The sequence below is a fragment of the Myxine glutinosa genome, chromosome 5 (assembly GCF_964187855.1).
Source record: "Myxine glutinosa chromosome 5, kmMyxGlut1.1, whole genome shotgun sequence".
Classification (NCBI taxonomy): Eukaryota; Metazoa; Chordata; class Myxini; order Myxiniformes; family Myxinidae; genus Myxine; species Myxine glutinosa.
Genome location: NC_136265.1, coordinates 12,832,314 through 12,843,846, shown reverse-complemented (window position 1 = coordinate 12,843,846; position 11,533 = coordinate 12,832,314). Strand labels below are relative to the sequence as shown.

At 44.8% G+C, this 11,533-nt stretch overlaps 1 protein-coding gene across 2 annotated transcripts in view; it reads right to left on the bottom strand.

Moving 5' to 3' along the window:
• The window catches only part of TBCD (tubulin folding cofactor D), a 181,548-nt gene that overhangs the window by 25,934 nt on the left and 144,081 nt on the right, over nt 1–11,533 (bottom strand). For both annotated transcript variants that reach the window (XM_068117802.2, XM_068117801.2), the window contains 5 exons: nt 8,801–8,877; nt 4,721–4,802; nt 3,032–3,150; nt 1,520–1,611; nt 1,271–1,411 (listed from right to left, as the gene is read on the bottom strand). In XM_068117802.2, coding sequence (XP_067973903.2) covers nt 1,271–1,411; nt 1,520–1,611; nt 3,032–3,150; nt 4,721–4,802; nt 8,801–8,877 — 511 coding nt within the window. The remainder of the gene's footprint in view (nt 1–1,270; nt 1,412–1,519; nt 1,612–3,031; nt 3,151–4,720; nt 4,803–8,800; nt 8,878–11,533) is intronic.

Below are 11,533 nucleotides of genomic sequence, written 5' to 3'. Positions count from 1 at the left end.
CAGACAAATATATGGTGGCGCCCATCTTGGATTTTGACGTGGCGACCCAATTTTCAATAGCGTTCTTCCTTGTGCCTAGATACACCCACACACCAAATTAGAAGTTGCTACTTCGCTTATTTTTCAAGATATTCCGCTGACAAGGTTCAGACATACATGGCATCAGACATACATGGCATCAGACATACATGGCGGCGGCCATCTTGGATTTTGACGTGGGTTGCACCACACAGCAAATTCGAATGCGGTCCTTCGCTTACGCACGCATGCACGCACGTACGTACGTACGTACGTACACACGCACGCCCGCATGGGAAAACCATAGTCCCCCTTTCGCTCCGCGGTGCGACAGGGGACAATAAGGGAAGTACTCAAAGGGGAATTTCAATCTGAGAATTCAACTGGGTCAGGACGGTGGGAGTGAAGAGGGTGGATAGAAGGAGGATGGATAAACTGAGGGAGGAGATTAGTGTACAGATGAGCTTGATGGGGAGATTGGTGAAAATACAGCGAGAGTGGGCTGGACACTTGGTGTGGGTGGGCTGACAGAATGGCCGAAAGGTACGCAGACTCATCGAGCCTGGGTTTGAATCCTGACCCAGCTACAAACTTACATCCTGGTGTTTCACTGGCAAGGTGATTAATCAATGTGTGCCCCGACCCTCGGATGGAAATGCCAGCATTCATTGGTGGACGTTAACTATTCCATGGTTTTCTTTGTGAGGAGAAGGCAAGGTATTGCCAGCACCATGAATAAATTACAAATTCCTGCCCTAACCAGCAGAGGGCACTGCATCAGCCACACTACCGTGCCCCCAGCCAATGATGCCCGCCCCCCGCAGCTTTGTGCTGCATAAGGATGAAGAATTGGTGCATATGGAGGGGGAGCGGGGAGGGGGGGGGGGGGGGAACAGAATGGCAAAGAAAGAAGATAGGTTGAGGAAGCAAGGTAGGAGGAACATAGGTAGACCGCGGTTGAGATGGGAAGATTGGGTGAGCATGGATGTCAGTAAGGTGGGGGTGGTTGGAAAGTGGCGAGAGTTGGCCGAGGACACGAGGAAGTGGAGGAGTATTGTGGTCAAGACAGGGCATAAGCTTGGTACCGTTGGACCTCCGTTGAGGGAGGAGAACAACCTGTTGGATTCTCAAACGTGTGCGGCACAAGTTTCTCTTGAATGTGGAAAACGCCCCTTTTGAACAGTTAACTTAAAGAGAAGAAAGAAAAACACCTGAAAAGTTAGGTCATGGAGTTCCTCAACAAGGCACTCACTTAAGGGAGACGTCTCCTTGAATATTTCTTGTGAAGTCGTTCATGGCTTCCATCAGAGCATTGTAAACGGCGTCGACATTCTCCTGGCAGAGATCCGCCTGCTCATCGCCGTCCCAGCACGCGTCAACTGTTGTGCACACACTGCGATGCCAGGGTGACTCGGTTGGGAAGTCAATTTTGAAATGCGATTTAAAATGAAAGTTTGAAACCCAAATCTCGTGCACAAAAAAAGAAGATATCATGGCACACCTGGCAATGGCGAAAACGGCGTCAGAGCGAGCATCGTGGAATGCCGGAAATGTACTGGGCGTCTTGGCTACCCCGTACAATCCCTGCAACACCTGCAAGAATGAAGGACGATGTAAGAAAGGGTCACAGGATTGACAATAAAAACACCCATGCCTTATGCACTGCACCTGTGGTGAACGTCTTCTTCAGTCTGCGTACGCATCGATGGAGATGGCTTTACATTGATAAACATAACTCACGTGATGTTAATGAAGGTATTTACACATTTTCATGATAATTTTGAGAGGTGGGGTCCACCAGACAGTTTCCAGTTTAATTCCATTGGTTGCATCGTTCACCGAGATATGGACTTGCAGGATAGCCGAGAGGTAACTGCACTCACCTTTGAGCCGTCGCACCCAGGTTCGAATCTCGGCCGAGCTATAAACTCTCATTCTGGTCTTTCACAGGTAGGGACACACATCCATGTGTGCGTCGTCTATTGGACGGACATTAAACTGGGGGCCCCTTCTGCCAGCATTACTTGGTCGATGTTAACCCTGAAGAAATTAAAAATTATTGTCACCTTCAGTCGAATGAACATTGGGCACGACCAACCGTTTATTCAAAGACTTGGGCTAAATGCTACCAGGCCGAAACCACAAAAAAACGTTGGCATTATTGAGGCTGTTAAAGTATGAGTACATCGTTTCCTGAGACACCTTGTTGAATTGCTTCCTTTCATTTAACAATCACCATGTCATGCAGACGCGTCTCGATAATCTTGGACTGTCCCCATTTAATTACCTTCGCAAAAGCGGAAGGTTATGTTTTGATCGCTGTGTATTTATTTGTATGTCTGTGTGTGTGTGTGTGTGTATGTTATTCGCATAACTCAAAAAGTATTCAACCGAATTGCATGAAATTTGGTGGGATGATTGGTTATTATACGGGACACATTTGATTAGATTTTGGGAGCAATCGGGTCAAAGGTCAAGGTCAAGGTCACGAAAAGGTCAAAACTGTTCACTGTTCTGTTCCCTACACTCCCATGCCAAGTACAGAACAGTAGCTGCGGCGAAGGTATGCGCTCTACCGAGTGCCCGTTCTAGTTGTCTCTTGCGTTCAAAGCCTGGTGTTGGCTTAGCGGTTAGGGTGCCGGCTTGGGATCCTAGGATTCTGGGTTCGAATTCCGGTCGAGCGCTGAATTAACGCCAGAGGGGTTGACGCAGCCCGTCATCCTTCCGAGGTCGGCAAATTGAGTACCAGTTCACTGGTAATTCCCTGCGTGTCGCAAGAGGCGACTAACAGGGTTGGCGGCAGGAAGGGCATCCGGCCATAAAACATTGCTTCAAAAAGGAGACCCGAAAAAGGCCAATCCCTGCTCTGCAGGGAAAAATGGCCTATAAAGGTGTACTACTACTACTACTACTACTACTACTACTACTACTAATACGTTCAAGACATTTCAGATTATGTCGACTTCATCATCGATTCTACTTCTCGTGTTCCAAGAACACTTCTGTTTCTGACCTGTTGCAGCCTTCCCCGGAGCAAGAAGGCTGGCAGGACACCCAGAGCCATTGCAAAACTACCACGGACTTGCTCAATGTCGCAGTGCAGGCCTCCGAGGTAATGGTCGAGTAACAAGTCTGGGGACAAGGGCAGGAGAATGTGAAAGACCGTTTCAATGAAATCAAAAATAAAAACGTCACATGCCATAACAAAACATTTATTCCTTTTGTCTTGTTTACATTTCCACAACTTTTCCTGCACAGGGAGTTCCCGGTTTACGAACACAATGTTTTCCTGAAAATGTATTCGTAAGTTGGATGTTCGTAAACTGGATCAATAAATCCCCTTCATACACATGTAATAACTTGGTTCCCAATCACACATGAAACCCGATGTTTTTTTTTTTACATATAACGTTATTAAATGTACTTTTAAAATCAATCATACTAAAATATGCAATTTGGTGTCTGTCTGACGATTTTTTACCGTGATCCATTCGGTCGTTACTTTTCCAAACTCAACCAAACTTGACAGAAGGACAACCATAATGTAATCTATACATCCCAGAGAGGAATGGTTCTCCCTGCCGCTCCTGTGGGGAACGGGTGTACTAGTAATGAATAAATTATAGTAGAGTAAACATGTGTAGAGTGAAATGGGTGAAGAGGAATAACGAGCTAGTTGGAGGGGGGCAGGGTGAAGTGAAACAGGCAGCAGTCTCTCTCGTGCCAGTGAGAAACCCGTGGAGAGAATGACGTGTGAAATGGCGTAAGTGTTGGAGCAAAGCCCATGTGAATGAGGTATGAATGGGAAATTAACTCTCGAGGTCCGATACCCTGCATTTAGTGCTTCGCGCGTGGTATTGTTCAAAGAAGCAGTGTTCGTGTGAATCGACTGAATGTTCGGAAGACAAAAACATGATTATAAAGTATCATGTTCGTATGAACGGATGTTTGGAAACCAGGTGTTCGTAAAACCGGGGACTTCCTGTATTTACCTTTTCCTTTCTCATTTCACACCATAATCGAGCAGGCCATGCACGCAGCAGCACAACAAGCAATTCCTTTCTTATTTCACACGAACAATTCTTTTTGTTGGGCTGAGTTTCTTTTTGACCTTCACAATACCAAGTTGCTTATGAACTAACCCAAGAGACTGAAATTTGGTACTTTACAATAACCGTCCAAAACTTCCTGGAATCAACTTGTTTTGACCACAACTGGCCTGATCTTGGTCTTTTGCATAGACTCTCAGCTCCTACTGGGTAACGGGAACACCACATATTGACCAATCATAATTCACAAAACACCTTTACAGGAGTTAATGTGTTCCCAAATGTTCACCCCCTACAATTTTTTTAAAGTAAGCAATCCTTGGATCAGCCATACTGTATTACCGCCTCAGAGACCCCCACATTCCCAACCACACATCCAAGATACAGAAAATGAAATTGTCAGGCATTTCACCCGTAACGCCTTCAATTGAAACAAATAGTTTGAACAGTGGAAAACTTTCGATTTTCTCCTGCATTCCCAATTACCACTACAATTTACAAAATCGAATTTACACCAACTTACCGACCACCTGATGCTGCGCTATTTGGTCAATGGAAGTTAATATCTGTTAGGAACCCAACTCAAAAAGTCATGGTTGAGGATTAAACAAAACAACAAATCAATGGTGAGTGTAGAGGATGTACTGACGCACCCTGTATACCAGGCAGTGCTTGACCACTCTCTGTCCTGTAGAATTCTCTACTTAGAGCAGACAGTGCTGTGGTAGCTGCGGCCTAAAGGAAAAGAGGAAGATGAGAGATTCAACCAAGATTCCTCTCTGCCACATATTTAAGTTACAAACTTCAAACTCAACTTTGTGTGGGGGGTAACATAGGCTATGTGTCTGTGAGGGGTGTTGTGGAAATCAACCAGATTCACAACATGTTCCATATGTATGGTTTAATCTCAATCAGATCTGTACATCATCCTGTAAAGTACATCATGCAACATACATGTCAGGATCTAGGCATCATATGAGAAAGATTGAATACATCAGTCAATGCAAGCAAACCTAGAATATAGGCGGGTACGTACCATTCAATTCTACATGGCATTGTATAATGATGTCGCAGGAGTGGCCTCGAGTCGCGGACGTCCGAGGTCTTATAGACACCGCCCAGCGGTTTAAGGGAGCGCCACACCTGGGTTCAACTTTGGTACAATTTCACCACAAGGGGGAAGGGCATGAATTCTCTATGTAAATGTGTACCGTATAGCACCACCTGGCGGTGGGTGAGAGAGGGTATTACAATTCTCTTTTTTACCTGGGCAACACTGAGGTTAAAGCACTCACTGCATGGGTAAATTCATTTTGGCAAAAAGGACGACTAATTGGTCTGTCGGTGAAGCGCCAGTTAGGCTCCTCTAGTTGCTAATAAACATCAAAAGTGTGCAAATAAATACTCGGGCTGTTATTACAATCTATATTAGAAAACAGGAGTGTCTGACCGTCCCCAAACTACTCCCTCAGTTTTGGGGCTAGCCCCACCAACACTTCTGTGCAACGTTTTGGGGTTCCAGCGGATATTGCAAGGTAGGTACATCACACCTGGCTCGGCTTCACGCTGTTGAATCCAAAGCTTTCAAAATCATTGGAATCTCCCGCGATGAAGCTATCTCTGAGGGCCTTTCACTCACTCACCGCAGGCAGGTAGGTGGTCTTTCTGTCTTCTACCGACTCCTCTCCGGCCTTGCTCCCCCAGCTCTCTCTGTGCTCTGTCCCCCAAATATTCCTACAGGTCGCACAAGATCTGCCAGCAACCCTCTGATGGTTAAACTGCCGAAATCTCGGCTCTCTGCTCACCTTCACTCTTTCATTCCTCTTTTCTCCCGCCTGTGGAACAAACTCCCACACTCCCTTCAATCCCTCTCCTCCCTCCAGGTCTTTAAAACAGCTGTTCACCACCATCTCTTATCTTCCCCCATCCATAACCTTGATCTTTTCTACCCCCACTAATTCACCCCAGATCCACCTTGTTTGAAATTCCAACTTATTTCCTGGAAATCCTGGCAGTGTCCATATGTTTATACCTCTCCCACCCCCCCCCCCCTTCACATGCCTCCCCCCCTTCACATGCCTCCCCCCCTTCACATGCCTCCCCCCCAAAGCCCTCTCCCTCCCACAGATCTCTCGATGTCTCCATGTCTCTCGGTCCCTGCTCTCAAATGTTGTGTTTGTGTCCTTCCCCCTCTCTCCCCATCTTGTCTACCGCTCCCGATGTTATTTGTTTTATGTGTCTGTTTGTCTTTCTGTGTGATTAATGTTCGCTCTTTCACGAGCCTCGATCTTGTATACAAAAAAAAAAAAAAAAAAAAAAAAAAAAAAGGTAGGAGCTGTAATGAAATTATGGTTGATACCTATTGCAGTTCCAGCTTCAACCGGTGACGGCTGATAAAAGGAGCTGAGTTGTCGGGAGAGAGATTGACTGCATTTGTCGGGCTTCAAGTTGGGAAGAACGATAATGTGCCTTTATATGACTGGCTTTATATGATGCATTGATGAACGCTGGCTTATTAGATTACTATTCTTTTAACCCTTTGAGTACGGATGACGTCCAGTGCCACAAACAACCCGTGAAAAAGTTTTGTGTACGGATGACGTTACTACACGTCATCGACTATACCTATAAATAGATCGTCAGTACGTGGTTGCATTCCCGTACCAAAATGCCAAATTAATCCCGTACCGGGGGTATTTTTATCCAAAAAAAATCCCGTACTCAAAGGGTTAATAGATGCTGTGGAGTTCTATCGAAATAAAACTCACGATCTCTGGAGTTTATGTGGATTGTTTTCACCACAGGAGCTTTCATAAATTCCTCAATAAAATTATGATTTTGAAATCGACTCGATACGGACTAAATCCGGAAGTGAACAGATGACGACAATAGGCTGGTTTGATGATATCTCAATATAATTGTGATTTAAAACATTATTTTCTTATAGTATTGTTACGTGTGTGGGGGTAAGTAATGAAACACCTTAGTCGAGATAGAATTGTAAAGATTAGCGTGCCCCGAATGTCATGAAGAAGAAGAATCTTCATGTATCTAAGTTAGGCCGACTGTCCGGTAAGTGTTTCCATGCGAGGGGTGGAGCGATGCTAATTAGGTAGGGCTTAATAATAATTCCTAGTGTGTAACTGCCACTGTGACTTTCCCTTATGTTTTATTTAATCGAAAAAAGGCCGCCATTACAACAACGATTACAACAACAACCATAATCGCCGACAGTACCCAGACATTACGACCCCGCCCAGCTGAACATTCCCGAAGCACAGCTAGACTCTGCCTCGAAGGACCATAATTGACAGCCGAGCTTCGTCATTGGGCATCAATCAGGGGGATTCCCACCCCCTTCCCCCCCCCCCCCCCCCAGCCCCGAAGGGGGATGATTGGTCGTGGAGATAAGATGATGGGACGAGACGTCAGGATTGGTAGAGTGTGACATCATCGTCGAACATTCGAGCACTGGAGCGAAAAGGGACGTGTCTCACCATTGTTCTCTCTCTCTGTCCTGGGCTTCATGCGAGCGGACACATTTGGCGCTCTCTCTGTCCTGGGCTTCGTGCGAGCGGACGCATTTGGCGCTCTCTGTGTTCTGGCATTGGTGGCGGATGGTCGCTGGTTGGCTTTGAGTCGCTCGGCTGCGGCTGCTTTGGTTCATGTGCGCTCCTGGGAAGGGGCCGGTGAGAGGCAGCGGTTCGGGACGGTCGGCGGAGCTCGGTGCAGCCGAACGAGAAGGACCAAGAGAGGTGCTCTTGCCTGTTTGCTTCGCGCCGGCGGCTGGCAGTGGACGTCACTTCGCGCCAATGCACGTTTTCCTGCGCAGGAACACGGGACCTGTAACGCCACCAATACCTCGTTGAGACCGGAGCTAAGTGGCTATACGACATCCGACATTTAATTTCACTCTTATTTCTCCCTGTGTCTGCATACAAGTCTGAGTGGAGGGTCCCTCATTTAGGAATTTTAGTTTTACCGCACATTCCTTTTGCTTGCATCATTTTCATTAAATCAATATTTGTTGACTTTCAATTTCTTGTCCTGTGTGTATTTGTCCATGGGTTCGGTTAAACCCCCCGTCGCGTCTGTCCATCCAGGAAAGGCCACGGGACCCCCGTTTCACTCGCGCGCCATTCAGAGGAATCGCCATCGATTCGGCTCATACGCCTCGGGGTTAAGACTCGTTTGGTCATCCGTCACCCTGAGGTCTTCACTGCAGGGTCGACGCGACAGTAATAATGTATGATTGGAATGATGCTGTTTGGAATGAAAATAGAGATATTGAGTTCAATTATGAATGAGGAAATGACGTGAGGGTTTCTACTTTCTATCTGTGACATTCCCAGATTCGCCATATGCAGATTCGCCATTGACTGGGTATAGAACCATTCAGACGGGTACGTTTTTTGTGCAAGTCCTTCACGAACCGGCTGTCCATGTCTGACATTCGAATGAAGGTGGCACAGAAATGTGGAATTTATTGGTTCCATGGTTTCCCATTCGCCATTTTTTGGCGAAGTCATTTACGAACCGGCTGTCCATGTCTGACGTTCGACTGAAGGTGGCATAGGAATGTGGAATTGATTGGTTCATCGTTTCCCATTCACAGTTTCTGCATTGTTTGTTTTCTATTGGCTTCCCACCCATGGGAACCTCACATTTGGCATGGGTACCTCACGAGTACTGCAATATGAAGGTCAGATGCAGATCAGCTCTCCAACACTCACCTCAATACCAGGCCTGTCTCCAGCATTAAACCTATGGATGTTACTAAGACAGTCATCAATAAGTTCTTGCCAAGATTCTGCAAAACACAATTAAAATGCAACATAATCACAAAATGATTGCAAAAGGGCAACAAAAAGTCATTTATTAAAAAACATTTCTCTCCTGCTGAATGATATCATCACAACACAAGTTGCTCTCTTCATCTGACCGTAGAAAACAGTGATAGAACCTGCACAGATATAACCATCACGGCTAATGTGCCGGTGTTGTATAAAACTTCTGCGAAAAAAGATATAAAAAGAACAAGCGTTACGCCTAGGTCCCCCGTCGGTGAAGTGATGTGAGTTGACAAAGTGGAAGACGCAGGAAACATGGAAGAGTCGAAAATATTTGCGAGTGGGTTGGAGACACACCCACACACCAGATTAGAAGTTAGTACTTCGTTTATTTTTCAAGATATTCCGCTCACAAGGTTCAGACATACATGGCGGCGGCCATCTTGGATTTTGACGTGGCGACCCAATTTTGAATAGCGTTCTTCCTTATGCCTACATACAGTCGCGCACCAGATTAGAAGTTAGTAGTTCATTTATTTTTCAAGATATTCCGCTCACAAGGTTCAGACATATATGGTGGTGACCATCTTGGATTTTGATGTGGCGACCCAATTTTCAATAGCGTTCTTCCTTATGCCTAGATACATCCACACACCAGATTAGAAGTTGGTACTTCGCTTATTTTTCAAGATATTCCGCTCAAAAGGTTCACACCCCAGACATACATGGCGGCAGCCATCTTGGATTGTGACGTGGCGACCCAATTTTCAATAGCGTTCTTCATTATGCCTAGATCCACCCACACACCGGATTAGAAGTTAGTAGTTCATTTATTTTTAAAGGTATTCCGCTCACAATGTTCAACGCACGCACGAACACACGCACACATGGATGCACACACAGACAGAGGGGAAAACCAAAGTCCACCTTTCGCTCCGCGGGGCGACGGGGGACAAAAAGAGCAATCAGAGATTGCAAACCCTTGCCAGGATGTATTTTCAGTGGTTTCTAAGGCTTTTGTGTTAAAAGAAATATGGCGGCCGAACCACGTGACCGATGACGTCATCATTGTTTTTTTTTTTCATAAACTAATTTATTCCTAGATTATGCTCAAGAAATTTCATCTTGATCGGATGAAGTTTTGTCCTCGTCAAATGACGTCATAATGGAGGCACCAATGACATCATCATTAACATATTTTATTCCCCATGGAGAGTTCTTTACAATGAGCCATGTCTCAATTTTTTCTATTCAGCAATTTCGGAGATATGAAGGTGCAAATTTTTTCGGTTTTTCCAAGATGGCGGCCGAACCACGTGACCGATGACATTTTTTTTTTTCTCCACGAGTTTATGCCGACATGGCGCTCAAGAAATTTCATCTTGATTGGATGAAGTTTTGAACTTGTCGAATTATGACGTCATAATGGAGGAACTTACGACATCATTAACATATTTTATTCGCCATGGAGAGTTCTTTACAATGAGCCATGTCTCAATTTTTTCTATTCAGTGCTTTCCAAGATATAGAGGTGCAAATTTTTTCGATTTTTCCAAGATGACGGCCGAACCACGTGACCTATGACGTCATAATTAACATTAAAAAATTATACAGGTGGAGTTGCACCTATGATGAAAATTTCCTGTCAACCGGACCAACGGTTGCGGAGAAAATCATATTTATTCTGTGCGGACAAACAAACAGATGAAAAATCGGTCAGCGACAGAGGACTTGCCGGAATGTACTTTTTTTTAAATAGGCCATTCTGGATCAAAATGGCGGGAAATCTACACGTATATACGCTAGGCTAAGCAATGGAAGGTAACTGAGTAAGTGTAGGCATATCTCTTGTCCTTTCAGAGTTATAGTGTTTTGAAATATATATTAAATGAAAACTCGACCCCCCTGATTTCACGTTTTTGGTGACCTTGACAATAACGATAACAAGAAAAAGAGCAATCAGAGATTGCAAACCCTCGCCAGGATGTATTTTCAGTGGTTTTTAAGGCTTTTGTGTTAAAACAAATATGGCGGCCGAACCACGTATGACGTCACCATTTTTTTTTCTCCACCAGTTTATGCCTAAATGACGCTCAAGAAATTTCATCTTGATTGGATGAAGTTTTGTACTTGTCGAATTATGACATCATAATGGAGGAACCGATGACATCATCATTAACATCTTTTATTCGCCATGGAGAATTCTTTACAATGAGCCATGTCTCAATTTTTTTATATTCAGCGCTTTCCGAGATATAGAGGTGCAAAGTTTTTTAGATTTTTCCAAGATGGCGGCCGAACCGCATGACCGATGACTGACGTCATCATTATTTGTTTTCTAAACTAATTTATTCCTAGATTATGCTCAAGAAATTTCATCTTAATCGGTGAAGTTTTGTACTTGTCGAATTATGACGTCATAATGGAGGCACTTATGACATCATCATTAACATATTTTATTTCCCATGGAGAGTTCTTTGCAATGAGCAATGTCTCAATTTTTCCTATTCAGCACTTTGAGATATAGAGGTGCAAAGTTTTTTGGTTTTTCCAAGATGGCGGCCGAACCACGTGACCGATGACGTCATTATATATTTTTTCCTCCACCAGTTTATGCCGACATGGCGCTCCAAGAAATTGCCTCTTGATTGGGTGAAGTTTTGTACTTGTCGAATT